This window comes from Trachurus trachurus (genome assembly GCF_905171665.1).
Source record: "Trachurus trachurus genome assembly, chromosome: 4".
In the NCBI taxonomy this organism is placed as follows: Eukaryota; Metazoa; Chordata; class Actinopteri; order Carangiformes; family Carangidae; genus Trachurus; species Trachurus trachurus.
In genome coordinates, this window is record NC_139898.1 from 18,438,795 (window position 1) to 18,455,589 (window position 16,795).

Below are 16,795 nucleotides of genomic sequence, written 5' to 3' on the forward strand. Positions count from 1 at the left end.
ACGCTGGGTGGGTCAACATTACAACCCAAGGGAGTCAGTCAGTCAGCAGTAGAGAGTAGAGTCTGCTTTCCCTCTGAGCTCAAACAGCATGTCTGCCTACTCCCGAGCATTGGATCACCAATATCAATACAGATATCAATAATTCTTTGTCTTGTCAATATGACACAAAGGTGAAAAATACCATGATGCATTTGGTGAATCCTACATAGCCTACTCATAATAATAATAATAATAATAATAATAATAATAATAATAATAATAATAATAATAATAATAATATAGGCTATATGGAGACAGATATATAGCATATAAACATGAAATAATTATAAACAAAGAAAACCATTATATTTTAAAATCTATAAAATTCAATAAAATAACGCATGCTCACACAGAAGACATATGCCATCTATGAACTAACGTTTTCACTGCAGAACACTGTTCACCTGATGAACAAAAATCAATGATTGACTCTATCATACATAAAAGCACACTAGAATAGGCTATTGTCTACCTGCTATCATTTTCATTTAAAGCCATTTCATACTAATTTCTCAGTATTTCTGAGGTAAGTATTATAGCCTACTTTTTAAGCTACTAAATCTATTTCACAGCTAGAAGCTATACTTAGTGCATTTTGGTCATGGTTTTACATGAGATAATTTAATAAAGTGTTGTATTTACTGCCTTACCTAACAGTAAGAAAAACAGGTAAGCAGCAATAGGCTGCTTCAAAAATCATAATATACATAATCTTAAAGGGGTGACACTGCATAATGAGCAGGTTGCTATTACTTGTCATAATGTAAATTCACTTTATTTTTATCCCTGGTTTGATAATGCATCTGTAGTTTTGTTTTAGTAAAATAATGGATAAGAAACATTTACTTGTGATTCATGTTCATGTGTGTTATTACTTTACATAAAGGATCTGGACATTATTCTCTCCATTGTCAGCAAAGTATCAAAAGTAAATACTCAAAGTGGAAAAAGTGGACCACATAATCCAAATGTCAACTTTCAGTTGGCATTTGAATTATGTGGGTGGGCAACAACAAAATTGTTGGGGGGTTGGGAGATGTGTGTTTAAAGGAAAATGCAGCTTGCAAATCATGCAAACTCAACTGTGAAACTATACAAAACTACTAATACAATTTGTAAGGACCTGAGACAGTTTTAATTTGATTGCCGAGAGCAGGTAGCGACAAACAGGTCTTGCAACTAAACCGTGTCTGTACCGCATGTGTGAAGAATTGCCGGGGCTTGGCGATAATGTAAAGGAGGAGCACTGACGTACACCCACACCTAAACGAAATGGCCAATAGGAAAGCGAGGCATTTTTTGAAAAACAATGACAAAATTACAGAAAACTATGAACACTCAGAATAAAATAGCTGTGAGGTGGTTCTTCATTGGATGAGCAGATGATGCCTCTGGGTGGGCAATGCCCACCCCAGCCCACCCAGACATGCCTGACTTCATTGGATTATTTAGCAAATTATTAAACTGTACACGAAAACATTAATGTGCAAGTATTTCACTGTTGCAGCTGGCTGTTTTGGTTGTACATTGTACCTATAAATCTCAAACAATGAATCCTGTTTAATGAGTTCATTAGAATTAGCTCAGTATCCTGATCCTTCTCTAGCCTGAAGTGCCAGACCAGTGACTGGTACTTCAGTCACTGGACTTATAAGTATATCAAAGATAATACCCTGCAAAAGCCTTACATTTACATGCCAAATTAAAGTATATATGCTAAGTATGATTAGCAGAGGATAAATGAGGGAAAAAATGTGAATTTTTGTTGAAAAAAAAAAACCACCCTCTGCAATGTAATGAATAAAGTAAGTCTTACAAAAATATGGTAAATATATAAAAGCTCACCAAAGTACTTAAAAAAAAGTAAATGTACTTAAGCCCTAACCCTGTAATATATGTTTGTTGTACTGTAGCCTATTGCAACCACACATTTTGGACTCACCTGTATTTTAAATCGATTGGCACCTACCCTTTAGATGTGGATGTCCATTCTCTGATCGCATTGCTCCACGAGGTCAAAGCAGCAGCAGCCCCATATGCACAGATGGACATTTTTTTCCAGTCCCCATAGTGGACTTCAGGGTATCATCAAACAAGATAAACATTTTAGTTTTAGTTAACTTTTTATCATTTTCTGCCCGTCAAAATATGTGTATTAAACCATCAAAATGTCACATGGAACAGTGCTTGTGACTCTTTTTTTAACCACAAGAAAAAGCAAGACAATAAAAATGCAAATTAAGATGTCTGTAAAAGCCCAAATGAAAAGTGAGCTAGTTGAACTTTATTGAAATATGTAACATTTATCACAACTAGTTTGTTTAGTTCCACATTTTTGATTGTTAGGAGATCTGTTCAACGTTCAAGGCCATGTGTATGTTGCGACAATAGACGTATTGTGTGACAATATACCTTACTGAGAAAGAGAATGACACATTTGATCAAAAGTGCAGACATGAAGAATGTACATTTTTCTATTCTTTAGCTTCCAATTACATAAAATTACACATTAGAGTGCATATTCGAGTATAGGTTCAGTCCATGTTTTTACTTCAGTCTAATCTCTGACTGTATACAATCAGTTGATACATTGGTTTTGATTATCAACAGAAGAATAATTGACATAGCTATTTTGATTATTTGTAAATGATGTTAACATATTTTAAGCAAAATAGAAAAAATCCAAATGTACAAACACTGTTTGATTGCAGACACTTCAAACTTGTATTTGGATGAGAGAAAACTCCCAGTGTCATATACACTCAATCAATACAGAGCACTTCCTCCCCCTATGGCCCAATGATGGAAACAACAGTTTAACTTATTGTCTGTGGGTATGTGTGTGTGTGGTACCAGGAACCAAAAATGCACAGAATTTAATGTAAAATTCAACTGTTCTGTTGGTGGTTGGAAACTAAGTAGGTGTTTGGTGTGGTTGGATGAACCATCTAGAGAGCACTGGGGAAAACGTTTTTATTTCCCTAGAAACAAACAAGTGGGCTACTCTAGAAATGAAGTTATAAATTGAGTGGATATTAATTTGCATTTTGACAGTTAAGTTTGTTAACCCAAATTGTTTTTGTCACAGCAACTGTTGATCTGATATAATAGATTAAAAAGAGTAACATTACATAATGTTTGCTGGGCTTTCATGGAATAATTGTGTCTATTTAAACTATGTTTGAGGATAAGTCTGGAGGATAAAATGTGTGTTGAAACGAGTGAACATTTAAGAAAAAAAGTAATCCCTCCCTGGCTCAAACAACAGGAAATGTTGCATCAGTAATAGCACACACGTAATGCACACAAGAACGCAAACAACGTGCTGCGTCACGTGGGTTCTACGCCCCTGGTGAGCAGCCAATCAGCGCCAGTCGCTTCTTGTTGATGGGCGCTGATTGGCTGAGGGGGACAACCGCAGCGCACGGCTCCGTTAAATGGTTTCTGCCTTTACCATGCAACGGTAATGCATACTCATCCCGGGTTCACTGCGGTTCACGTCTACCATGGATCCGAAGCAGAGTCGAGACGAGCAGAGCGACGTGTTCGCCGGTTTCCGCACCGCCTTTAAATCCTTCGCCACTGAGGCCATTCACATCGGGCAGGAGCCGGAGCAATGGAAGTCAATGGCTGTAGTGCCGCCGATTTCCCTTTCTACCACGTTCAAGCAGCACGGACCAGGAAACCACGCCGTAAGTAGCCCGATGTGACTTAGCTATTCAAGACAGGTGGTGAGAGAGGGGAGGGGAGGGGTGGTCGGGGTTCCGGTGGTCGGATTTAGTGTTTGAATATGATTCAATGAGAGCCGGTAAAGTTATAGCCTAGATAACGCCCCCGATGGACATGTCTTAATAACATCTGTTCACTTGATCAATGACCAAATCGATCAGAAGTGATTCTGTTGCCCACCAATTGATATAGCTTTACATAGGCAGACAATGGTGGCAACAGCAATAACCATTTACAAGTATTGTGTTAAGTAACTTACATCAGCAGCTTTTCACATACATCCTACAGGAAGTAAGAAAAATAGTTCCCCTATGTGACTGATTAATCATCATATCGTACACATTTTGATTATTAATATTATGCAAAAGTGTTTCATATTCTTATAACAGTTCCGTTTCATTGTGTATTTACAGTTGAATGGGCTACTTCAGACAACAACATACTGTAGGGAGTGGGGCAGCTCTAAAAAGCCACAAGATAAATGAATGTAAATATCTACCGTATGTGATGTGATTCGTGGGGGAAATGAGGGAAAAACAAAGCACCTCTACACAAATCTCTCGTGTGCTTCGTCTTTCAAAAGAAACGAGTCTCAAGCTGTTGAAGTGAAACCACGTGAGACTAAAGAGGGGTCATGCTGCCGGTGGAAACCTAACAAACACTAGACAGATGAAACACGAGCATGGGGAGCACGCTGCTTCCTTGCAAGGAGTTGTGGGTTGTGTTTTCAACATCTGGTCGTAGTTTGAAATGTTCAATAATTAGCCTTTTCATTTGAAATAAATAAAAATAATAAAATAATTAGAAGCAGCTGTCAGGCAAATGTGCTGAGGTTAAAGAGATGTTTTCCTCCTGCACTGTAAGTTGCATAAAGTGGAAATACTCAAGGATAAAGAACAAGTGACTAAAAAAAAAGGGTTCAGGTACAGTACTGGATTAAGTGTACTTGTCATCCAGGCACACACAAAGAAAAATAACAATTAGCTAATTTCTTGAGCAAACACTGAAATGTTTACCCCAATTTTTTTTAACCCCTACATAGAGCTACATTTAATGGCTGGTATTTACGTTTGCATGTCAGTCAAAAGTAAATGCAGTGTCAATGTTTCAGTGATCTTCTATAAGAAAATAGAATAACAGAAACCTACTCTAATTCTGCATAGGCTACATCTGGTTAGTTAGTGCAGCTTTAAAATACAACCTCATATGAGCAGAGCAGAGCAGAGCAAGGTCCTCTTTTTCGATTGCACAGAATTGGGAAAAACTACACAAATAATCTGTAAATAATAAATATGCACACAAATGAATGAAATAATAGAGTGTATGTGTGTAATAATCAGTCACAGACACAGTGTGTGTATGTAAATTCCCATTACAAGTTAAATCACCTGTTAAACACCACAGTGAGTCATCCATAAACACCTTTGCAACAGGTTAATTTATTTTGAGAGTGACAGTTTAACTTTGTTTTGTTCTCTTGGCATGGAATTGACCCTGAGGCCATGTCTGGGAATCCAGCCTGTGTTGGATAAATATTCACCCCCACCCCCACCCAACTATCATATCCTCTCTGTAGTACAGATAGCACAGTGGGCATCTTTGCTGCAGGCAAGGATAACTGCTCCACCTGCCATTTGTCTCTGTCAATGATTATACTCTGGATTACAAATAACAAGTCTGGTAGTTTCATTGTAACTGCAATGGCAGCAGAGGTCATTTAAGTTTTAATGTTGATTTTCACATAAAGACACAATTAGAATAGCAATAATTGTCCCTATGATGTTTCCTAGTTGTAAAACCTAAACCTCACAGAATATGTACAGCATTAATGACAAAAACAACATCCTAAATCAAATTCCAAACACCCAAACCTACTGCTCTTGCAGACCTCATAACCTCTTCGCCTTGTTTTCCAACCCCTTAACTCCCACAATAAAAAAAGGTTTGTCCGAAGTCACAGAGACTGACATGTAGAAAGTTCAGTGATGTGTGTTGCAACTCTCAAACAAAAGTTAATTTTCAAACAATAACACTAAACTGAAGCTTATCTGCCCTCTGCTTTACAACTGCTTGTTTTCAGGTGGCTTTGTTCACAGGGAGTCACACTACAAAAATCCTGTGGTCAAGGCCATTCAGGTTCCTTTTATTGCCAATGGCCACAGCCTCCAGTCTTTGTGTCTTTTGTCCAAACTTGTCTTGTTTTAATTATCCTGTGTGTGGGATAGTGTGGGGAAAAAAGCCCTCTCAGTTTTTACTGCACATAAGCTCAGTCATGAGCATCCATTAGAAGTCTCCCTTTTTGGTAAAAACTATGAATATTCCTCTTGTAGACACAACATACTCCTAACTTGGGCTACATTTTCTACATTCATTAAACCAGAATGTTTTTCTGTTTTTTGTACCAACAAACATACATAACAACTCACTTAATTCAGCAGTAAAGCGCTAAATTACTGGGTGAGGTAAGGTTTTGTATGCATACACATATTTATGGTGGTGGAAAGCCAATACAGCTTCACTGTTAAAAGCGCTTAAATCCTGCTACCTGCTTCTTAACTATGGTTTTTAACAGTGATAAACAAGTCATCATGCAGTCATTTAGTTACTTTAAACCTAAAATTATTGACACACACTTGTTTAAATACATGATAATTATGAATGTTGTTTCTGGTGACTGAAATGTTCTGATTATTTGTTTCATGTAGGGGTTTGAATATAGTCGGAGTGGAAACCCTACAAGAAACTGCCTTGAGAAGGCAGTGGCAGCTCTGGATGGAGCCAAGTACAGTAAGTGAGACTGTTTGTTAATCATGGTATCTAATATGTTACAAGATGACATGAAGAGGATTTCTTTTAGTCTTGATGGTTTCTGTGCTTCTGTTTCCCTACAGGCCTTGCTCTTGCCTCTGGACTGGCGGCCACAGTGACCATCACTCACATGCTCAAAGCAGGTGATGGGATCGTCTGCATGGACGACGTGTACGGAGGTGAGACACCACGCTGAAGATCAGTCACTTGCGTCAAACACCATTTTCACTATACGCCTCACTTGTACAAAATGATAGTTGGTCTGAAAAGTGAAACTGTGCTATGAGTTGGCTTTAACCGCAAATGGGGTTATTTGTGGAAGTGTTGACCCTAGTTTCACTCTCTCTATTGCAAGGAACAAATCGCTACTTCCAGAAAATTGCCGGTCCGCTCGGTCTGGAGGTGTCGTTCGCTGACTGCACAAAACCAGAGCTGCTCAAGGCTGCACTGAAGGCCAACACAAAAGTGAGTCAAAGAACTGTTGTTTGTCTGCAGCAAGTTCAGCCATTCCACCAACAGATTAACTGTTATTGTAATATCTTACCACACATGGTATTTAACACAAAGTCCTTAAAGCTGTTTGTTCAGGTCCAGTTTTACTAGGATGTGGCATCACTGGGTGTGTCACTTCCTCAAACTTGAAACAGTCATTGTGAATCAGCACTTTGTGCAATTTGTATCGACTGTAAATTGCACCACCAGACAAGCTGAACTGTATCTTAGCCTTTCACAACTGTAGTCATGCTCCTGAATGTGCGGCTAATGGCAGCCTCTCTCTGCTCGCCTTGCAGCTGGTGTGGATCGAGACGCCCACCAACCCTACGATGAAAGTCGTAGACATCAAGGCCTGTTCTGAACTGGTTCACGAGCACGACAAGGACATAGTGGTGGTCGTGGACAACACCTTCATGTCTGCCTATTTCCAGGTGAGAGCGACAGACGTGCACTTCATGGCCTTTTGATTTTGAAGCAGCATTTCCTGCAATCAAATCCCAGTTCATGTGGAAGCAAACGGCTAAATGATTAACTCTGGTGTTTGTCTTGTGCACCTGTAGCGCCCCTTGGCTTTGGGAGCTGATATTTGCATGTACTCCGCCACCAAATACATGAATGGTAAGTGATGCACATTTTACAATTTGACTGCTGGAACATTTTCATTAAAATGTGATTCTACACCAAAAGATCAGTACATTTACAAAGACACCAGGTCTTTTCAATGATAAATAACAATTACAGACACTCAGTTGATGCTAAAACATGGACATGATTGTTCTTCCACAAAATGTGTGTGTTCCTCTTCTAATGTCCTCCTTTCTTTTATTTCTGGTATTATTTTACAGGTCACAGTGATGTTGTAATGGGTCTGGTTTCAATGAACCGGGACGACCTGCATGAGCGACTCAGGTTTCTGCAAAATGGTGAGCAGAGAAACAACATATTGTTCTACATGATTCTCCTTTTTAGGTGAATAATCTCTGCATAATGCCATTGTTCCATGAACTGGTTAGTCTGCTGATAGACGATAAAACACAAAATGTCATTGGTTGATAAATAGTTTAAGTCATTTATCAAGACACAGATCAAATACTTGCTGGTGGCAGTTTTATCAAGCATGTGTGTTATTTATGGGCATATAATGAGTCTGAGACCATGAAAAGTACTTCTGCCTATTGTCCTGGTTTGCCACACTCAGTTTTTGGTGGACTGGTTGTTCCTACCTGACCCACATTTACTCATTAAACGAGCCGAACATGCTCCGGAGGGCAAAGTTCAGGACCAGTTTAAAACCTCCTCAGTAAGAAGTGTTTGTTTATGCTTTTCTTGTTTGCCTGATCTGATGGTTTTGGGAGGCTTTGTTCATAACCTCTTTTTCTACCATGTGCTCTTGCCATGATACAGCACTGGGTGGTGTGCCGTCTCCCTTTGACTGCTTCCTGTGTAACCGTGGACTGAAGACACTACACATACGGATGGAGCGCCACTTCAAGAACGCAATGGCTGCTGCCAAGTTTCTCGAGGCTGATCCCCGGGTGGAGCGTGTCATCTTCCCAGGTTAATACATTTGATTTAAGACCCTCAGTTGGCACCAGTTGGAAAATACCAGCATAGTGTTGAGACTTGCCTATTGTTACTATCATCTGACATAAGAGAGGCTTCTCTCGCATGTTCTCACATGACAGAACAATTTGATATCTTCTTATAAGGGATTAGCATCTCAAAAAAATACTATTGAAAATTAGTTTCACACTATTGGATTATTCTTCTAAGATCAACATCATGACCCATCCATCCATATTATTCATTACCCACTTTGCTTAAACTGGTTGAACTCACTCTTTAACGACCATAACAACAAATAACTGAAGAAAATGTTTGAACAGACTGTGAAGGATCTCGTCTTTCCTCTTGCAATGCTAGCTATGTTAGTCATTCACAACTGCTGGCTCTCAATGCCAATCGACCCAGTGCTTTATAGCAATTAACCAACAGTCTTCATCTCATCACCCCTTGCAGTTTGGGTTGTCATTATCTCCATTGCCTACAACTATTTTGAATAGCACTGAACCAGAGCAGCAAACACTCTGGGATTAGAATAAAGCTCCCCTAGCGTGTTTGAAGTAAATGATCCCTTGCACACACTTTCAAAGAATTACATGTAATTAAACTTAAAGTTTAGCTACATTTTGCAGTAGCTCGCTGGTAGTTGAGCTACATTCTGATGTCCAAATAGTGATTAAGGTGTCAATCTTTTTGCCATTTTTTATAGTTGTGTAACAGGAATGATTTTTGGATTTTATCTTTTAATTTTCCTATTTATATATCCTTCTCTACTGTAAAGCCAGCTGGTTATAAACCCACTAAGACTTGCTAGCATTGGGCTTTTGTCAGCAATTGAAAAGGGTCAGCTGACATTCATATTCGACTCAAATGACTCAGTATACATGGGTATTTATCAGCTCCACCTCTGATTGGCATTGGTATGAACATAATACCCAAATATTTTCCCCTTTCACTGCTGTGATGTTTTCTAGAGCATACACACACACAACACACACACGCACACACACTGTACACCCGTGATTCTCAAAGTGTTGAGTGCGGCCCCACTGGTTGAGAATAGAGACAAGTGTGTGGCCAACTGTGGTCAGTGGTCAAAGGAATTATTTTCTAGTTTTTCTAAACTGTGTTCTGTTTTTTTTCCTCACTAGTTTTTGTTTTCATATAGACCTCTAGTTGATAACTAACTAACCCCTGAAAAATCCCCCCTTGTCCAAAGTGGAGAGTGACAGAAAAGGTTTGAGAACCACGACTGTAGACACACCTGTCATCTGTCAAAGAGGGTGTTGTTAAACCAGTGTGGGTATTAAAAACCTCTCTGATGAAAGAGATCAGCTTCAGCTTCGTAATTAGTTTTAAAAACACACAATACCAAGCAGAGAATACAACAAGTGCACAGACACACTCCCCCTCCCCCTCTCATCGACATGTGCTCTGTTGCTTACAGCTGTGTGTCTCGGTCCAGACAAAAAGTCCTCCTGTGAATTCATGCCCCTGCTTGACTTTTGGGAAGTGTATGTGCGAAAGCCAAGAGAAGTGTTGTTCAATGCGTCATGAGAGATAAACCTCGTGAATCAAGAATCACCATGGCCAATTGTTGTTGCAGCACTTTGGAGTATAACTATGTCATTTGATTTTGGGGGATGAAAAAGAAAGTCCTTTTACTTACAAACTACAGTAGTTTAAAGTATCTTTTCTAGGCAATGTAAGTTAATTAAACTTGATTTCTCCCTGGGTAGCTTCGCTGTATTTGAACTTCTCCCAGTGTGAAATAATTGGTAGCTTGCAAAGCTGTTATTTTGAAAGTAACTCACTCCCCCAACACTGGTTGTAATTACAGGCTTAATCCACTTCACTCACCTGGTTTTTCGTGTTTTCCCACTTCGTTTATCCAGGCTTGCCCTCTCACCCCCAACATGAAGTGATGAAGAGACAATGCACCGGCTGCCCGGGGATGATCACGTTCTACATTAAGGGGAAACTTGAGCACGCCTCCGCCTTCCTCAGTAGCCTTAAAGTAATTTTCACTTTAAAAAAAAAATCTTAATCTGGTCTTCTTGTTTTTGTATTTATCAAGTATGGATGGATCAAATTCCCAGACTGACATGACAGGGAAAAACTACTTTAAATGCTCTAACAAAACACTTCAGCCCCACCTGCCACTCATGAAAAGGTTTTGTGGATATAGTGACTGAAATAAAACTCTGTACTCAAAGAATGTTTTTAAGGATTTCCACTGTCTGTAAATGTATCCACTGTGGAACAGCTTTACTGATTCATAAGTGGCTTGTGTTGTCACATCAAGACCACATTTTTTTTGACTAGAAAGACTTGTGTCGTCCTTTGTGTTTTGAAATGGATCCGAACCACAAACTGACAGCAAGTGTAGACAATTCCTGTAGTTGGTTACTTACCTTGTATTTTTGGTTTCTACCATTTCTCACATGTTGCACACATTATTTATGTCCCTTTTATGCTTTTCTTAAATCCTATGTTTTCTTATTACAGATGTTTGCCATAGCTGAGAGTCTTGGTGGTTATGAAAGTTTAGCAGAACATCCGTAAGTATTTCTAAATCAATCCTTTTTGTACTGTACAGTCTTTTGTATGTGTAACAGTACTGAAATATGTATTTTCTGGACTGTGAGTTGTATTGTAGCAATTAGCACCACAAGGGGGCAGCAGAGATCAACAAGAAATCTGCATCCCACTCTCACAAATTGACTTTAATTGAGACACTTTAGTGCCATTATGAGCTCTCTGTTCTGCTCTCTGTGGAAGCATCGGGATGCTTTTCTCTACTGGGCTCATATATAGGTGTCTCTGTCCTCTATCATTATATAGGGCGATTATGACCCATGCATCAGTGCCAGAGGCGGAGAGGAAGATCCTGGGGATCAGTGACACACTGATCCGGCTCTCAGTGGGACTGGAGGATGAGGCTGACATCATTGAAGACCTGGAGCAGGCCCTCGATGCTGCTGTAAGTATCAAGTATCCAACAAGGAGAACTGGAAATCTCTTGAAACCAGAACAGTTTCTTATCAGTCAAAGTATAAGTTTGCAGAAGACAGGAATTACCGGTATGCACAGCTACAACAGTGTTTGTCCCCACCTGTCGTCAGAGAGGGAAACAACTGGTATAAGCCTCTTGGCTGAGAGCTGAAACGTCTTCCTAGACAAATAACCAAGTCCAGTTGCGATCGATTTAAATTTCCTTGAGATAACTGGTATGAAAGTGTTAGGCATATTTATACCACACTAATAATTTGTGCATAGATTGACAGGGAAAACACAAATTTCGCTCCCAGTTTTAAATGATATGAAATGACCTGCAGAACCATGATGACTCAGATGGGTGTAAGGTCCTGTTTTCAGTAGCAGTTAATACTGTATGAGACCTGCTTGGAGTCCTGGGTTTTAATGATGCGTTTATTCCTCTAACCAGGTGAGGATAAATGATCTGCTTTAAGGTGTAAAGTTAAGGTGTGAGTGTTGAAAGCACCACTTTATGAGGCTGAAGGTTTGTGAGGGTTTAAGTTGCCTATGATTCATGCTTGATACAGAGGTGAGACGGTTTTGTTTTGTTTTTGTAAGTTGTAAATATTGAATTTATAAGGTACGATTTGGTCGTTATTCTGAGAACAAAGTAAAAAAAAAAGCAGATGTCTAGCATTTCTACTATTTCTCACATGTTGCACATCTGTGAACAGATGCTGAGCTTCTTTGAATTCCTCCATGCTGCTGATAAAATATTTTATTTATACAGGTGTTACGACCCCCCTTGAGTCTAGGGGTGAGGGAGCAGTAACAAAAGAGTGCGCAGGGGACAAGAAGTTTTGTTTGTTTTAGTGTTCTGAGTACAATCACCTTTACTTAATATCAGACCTAACTGACTTTGCAAGTCATGCTGCTGTATCTGTATCATAGGAATTCAAATTTGTTTTGTTTTTATCATTTCGAGCACCAGTTGGTTTCCTTTCATATCCACAAGATGGAAAATTACATCAGCATGCTCTTCACAATCAACATCACACCTGTATCTAAATTGTAAATGTTGCAGGCACCAGCTTCCATTTAATCACTGTAATGCACTGTGGTGCAAGGCATGTCCAAAAAATAAAAAAATAAATAGTTGAAAGCCTACACAACCTAAGTCACTACACAGATAAGCATATTTTAGGCCTTACTCAAAGCCATTATGGATATGTATGTAAATGTAAATAACGCTCTGCATACACTTACAAGGTTATATCTAAACTGATGTACAGTACAGTGCTGTGCAGCTTGTTACTTGTAGCCAACATTTTTGAAAATACTGAAAGGTGCAATCAAGTTTCCAGGGAACATATTTTGAATTACATCCAAGAATTTGTCCCCATTTGGAGTTGTGAACACGTAAGTTGCGGCTTATTCACTTTCATCATCAGGAATAATTTCCCACAGCCCATAAACTACGCGTTTGACCTGCACATTCCCAAATAAGGCTCATCAGGCAAAATGAAGACAAATCAGAGGACATGGTTTGGTTATTATCTTGGGAGCATTTAGAGAGAGCCAGGCCAGGAAGGGTTGCAGACCAGGATTGAGTTAAGTGTGCAGTGGTCTTCATGCTGTGCACTTTGAATCCACACATCTCATGTACCCACCATATTTCTTGCTGATAGGTTTTTTTTTTTATGTGTGCAGCAGTCTGAGGCATGCCCCTCTCAGTGCAGCCCAATGGGAATATTCCTCCATTTGCACATGCTCAGCAAATCCCTGACAGCCTAAATGGTTTATATGTCATCTCCAAATCCGCTCTTCTTTGTTTTCAGGCTATAAAAGTTCAGAAAATGTTTACAGATTCACACAAACGCTCATATTTTCGGCTAAAAATACTTGACAGTGATTTATCAGCTGAATGTTGTGGAAAATTCAAAGTATTTCTGCTTATGAGGCCATTGCACGGCTCATCAGAAGTACCGGCGAGTTCTCTGAATCCTCTTTCAAATTCCTTGCTCAGCTTTGGCTTTTCTCACCTCTGTGCAGCGCCGTGCACCGTTACCCCCTCAGATCTGCCGTGGCTGGTAAAGGCATCTGCATTTTTATCACATCTCTCTCCACTTGAACAGCTTACAATGTCGGCCTCTGAGGTTTTATTGCACCTTTGTGCGTCTTTCTGCCCCGGCATGGCAGCTGATCAAAGACAGATGATTTTGATCAAACCTTTGTTCTCCATGTCCGTGGTGTATGCACGGGAGTGTTAAGACGGGAGAAGTGCTAAAAACTAATGACGCTCCTAGGATGCAACAGCTCAGTTAAAATCAATTTAGCACATGAAGACCAGATTTGGTTGAGATTTAATCACATTAAATATTTATTAACTGAGCCCTAGTGTGCTGCTTTTGCATGAATCGCTTTAAATTCCCACCTAGCGATTGCATCTCTATCACTAGAGAATTTGAATTTCCTAAAACCCTATGTGCCGCCTCATTCAGCCACATCCTGCATGTTGGCCTGCGCCTCCTCTCCTCAGGATTCAGACGACATCTCTGAATCCCTCTGCTGCCCATCTGTAGCAAATGGAAATTAGATGGAGACAAATATATCTAATGACTGTCTGTGGTCCTGGGAAAAGGCACCTCTGATGGGTGAAGCATTTAATTGGAAGGGATGTCAGGTCAGATTGGGGCAGGCAGTTAAATTCCCGGATATGTGTTCTCATCTCGGGGTTAGTTTGAGTCACAAATGAGACTGCTGATCAATCATTTGGAACTTGTCTTCATAAGACGTACTCTGCAAAATGTTTTAGTCTGTGTGTTTTTTTTTTAAATTGACCGGTTTTCTCTGTGGTGGGCCCGTTTGCTTGACTTTTGTGGCAGATATTCTGGCTTCCTGCCGCAGCTCATCAGGCACAGAGAGTACAAACAAATATTTGGATGGTGCCTCTTTTCCTCCGCTCCAAGAAAATGCCTCATCTCAGGAAAATTCGAGCATGTTATTAACTGTAGCCTCATGTCTGTCTGATGTTTCCTGGATGTCGACTGTACCAAGTATTGATTGCACTGGTCAATTTCTTTTCCTGTTCTTCTTTTTAATAGCATCCAAAGAAGAAATGAAATGTCTTCAGGGCGTCCTCAAGGCTGAGGGTGATTCATTCAAAGTCAGGATGAAGACCGGAGGTACCTGAGGTTTTAAAATCACTGCAGATCGACAAATGGTACCTCAGTCCAGGGCACAAATGACACCGGGGAACAAACTGTTCTTTAAGAAAAAAAAAAAAAAAAAAAAAAATACAAATCATACTTTCTCTGAATAATTAACTGAGAATCGTTTTAATGCCCATTTTACAGAAACATCAGTTGTAATATTATTTATCTTCAGCTGGTTTTGCATGTTTTTATGTTTGTATGTGTCTTGTTTTAATTTGGAGGCAGCAATGTGGTGAAGTCCTATTCAATCAACACTGACACAGTAACGGTTTTTGCAGAAAACGACCAAATGCAATATTTTGTTTAAACTTGCTTCGAAAGCGATGTTCTTCAGGCTGCTCCCTAATTTTGAGGCACAGACCAGCCTCTAAAAGTAAAGTTTTTTATCACTGTTCTTGGTGCATCTGCAGCTGTAATTTGTATTATTAATTTGCTATATTTTCTAATTCTAACTGGCATAGTTTGCTTTGTAAAGCATGTAGATGTTCTCATTAGTCGAGCTAAGCAAATTCAGACAACGCTATTGCTGCCACCTGCTGTTCAAAGTCAGATGTGTTTTCTGATTGGCTGTCCAGTGATCATAGAAGCTCTTGAGATGCTTTAGATGAACATTATCACACCAAGAAGAACAAATGATATTTACTTAAGAGTGTGAATAGGAATGTGCTCATTTTGTTGCATAAGCAAAAGTATAAACTGGGTGGCAGTTTTATTTGACTAGAAGTTAATATTATGCTTAAAGTGTGTATGTCTGGTGAAGGACAGGAGGGAAACTGTATTCGTCAAGTTTGAGACTAATCAGGATTTTTGCCAATAAATAAGGCGGTGTTTAGTTCGAACATGCCGTATTTGGAGAAGGTTTTCCCAACAGTGACAGAATTGAAGGTTTTTAAATAACAGCGAAAAGTATTTGCAGAAGTGTTTCTCAGAACAATGTTTGATAAACTTTATGTGTGTGTTTAAACTCAAGTCAAAGCATTTAAAGCCAATGACGAAGGCTAAATAAAAAAAAACTCTTCCAGGTCCTGGTTTCACATGGTTTGTATCTGTGCAAAGAAAATGTTTTACTCAGGCACTCCCTCCTCCTGTCCCCCCCCCCCCCCACATCACTGCTCAAGTCTACTCAACACAAATGACTGTCATTTATGTAACCGACACATCCATTAAAATTAGTTTGCAGTTTACGCCTGTGCGTCTCTCAATTCTTCTCGACCGTCCCGTCAGACAAACCAAAGTGGTTTAATTGTGAGTTTAGAGTCGACGACCGTAGCGTCTTGGCATGTCACATTCAATTTAGCCTGGGGTAATGGTGGGCCACACGCTGGGGTATTAGCTGATGGATCAAATGAGCTAGTTACCAACCTAATGACCAAACCATCAAAAACATTTCCATAAGGAGATCGAGGTTCACTGGAACTTTAATTTCTTGTTACCTACGACCATGTAATGAATTTTATATCTCTGAGGAGTATCTACATAAGCTGTTCAGGTTTTGCCCAATCCCTATTAACTCTCAAAGTTCTCAAAAAAGCAATTTAAATTTGCTAATGTGTTGGTTTAGCAACCGTCTCACTGCCTCACAGTATGTAAATGAAGCCTGGCTTGTCCAGTTAGGTTGTCCAGATTCAAGAGAAGTGGCTCAAGGCTTAAGTGAGAACAGAGACTGTGCCGAGGTGTTTGAAATTCAGCTCTCAACATTCCCAGCCTTGACTTGTGCAGTGGGACCTCAACACTGAGTGTGTGGTTATTCTCCCCAGAAAACATCATTTCATCATTCAGCTCAGGTTTTTAGTGTTTGTCAGTTCCTTTCAGTCTCCCAGAGTTATTTGGAGAGCACATCTCTATCAGATGGATCTTAGACAAGGGTAAAAAAAAAAGAGCCCAACACCACTGAATGGAAACATGAGTAGTTATCTAATAGCAACGTGGGATTTTTTTTCTGTGTTTATTTTACAGATGTGACAACA

At 39.6% G+C, this 16,795-nt stretch overlaps 1 protein-coding gene across 1 annotated transcript; it reads left to right on the forward strand.

Moving 5' to 3' along the window:
• The first annotated feature begins 3,466 nt into the window (after nucleotides 1–3,466).
• On the forward strand, nucleotides 3,467–16,012 carry cth (cystathionase (cystathionine gamma-lyase)). The gene is made up of 12 exons (XM_083970513.1): nucleotides 3,467–3,731; nucleotides 6,474–6,555; nucleotides 6,660–6,755; nucleotides 6,932–7,041; nucleotides 7,368–7,502; nucleotides 7,632–7,689; nucleotides 7,917–7,994; nucleotides 8,476–8,628; nucleotides 10,530–10,651; nucleotides 11,143–11,195; nucleotides 11,479–11,617; nucleotides 14,718–16,012. Exons 1-12 carry the CDS (start codon nucleotides 3,546–3,548, stop codon nucleotides 14,733–14,735), a joined length of 1,230 nt encoding a protein of 409 aa, XP_083826639.1. The 5' UTR covers nucleotides 3,467–3,545; the 3' UTR covers nucleotides 14,736–16,012.
• The last annotated feature ends 783 nt before the right edge of the window (nucleotides 16,013–16,795 follow it).

Bases quoted from the DNA above. Each gene is read 5' to 3' on its own strand.
- cth (XM_083970513.1), top strand. From the start codon at position 3,546: ATGGATCCGAAGCAGAGTCGAGACGAGCAGAGCGACGTGTTCGCCGGT. The intron at 7,042-7,367 runs GTGAGTCAAAGA...CTCGCCTTGCAG, and splicing joins CACTGAAGGCCAACACAAAA to CTGGTGTGGATCGAGACGCC. The intron at 11,196-11,478 runs GTAAGTATTTCT...ATCATTATATAG, and splicing joins GAAAGTTTAGCAGAACATCC to GGCGATTATGACCCATGCAT.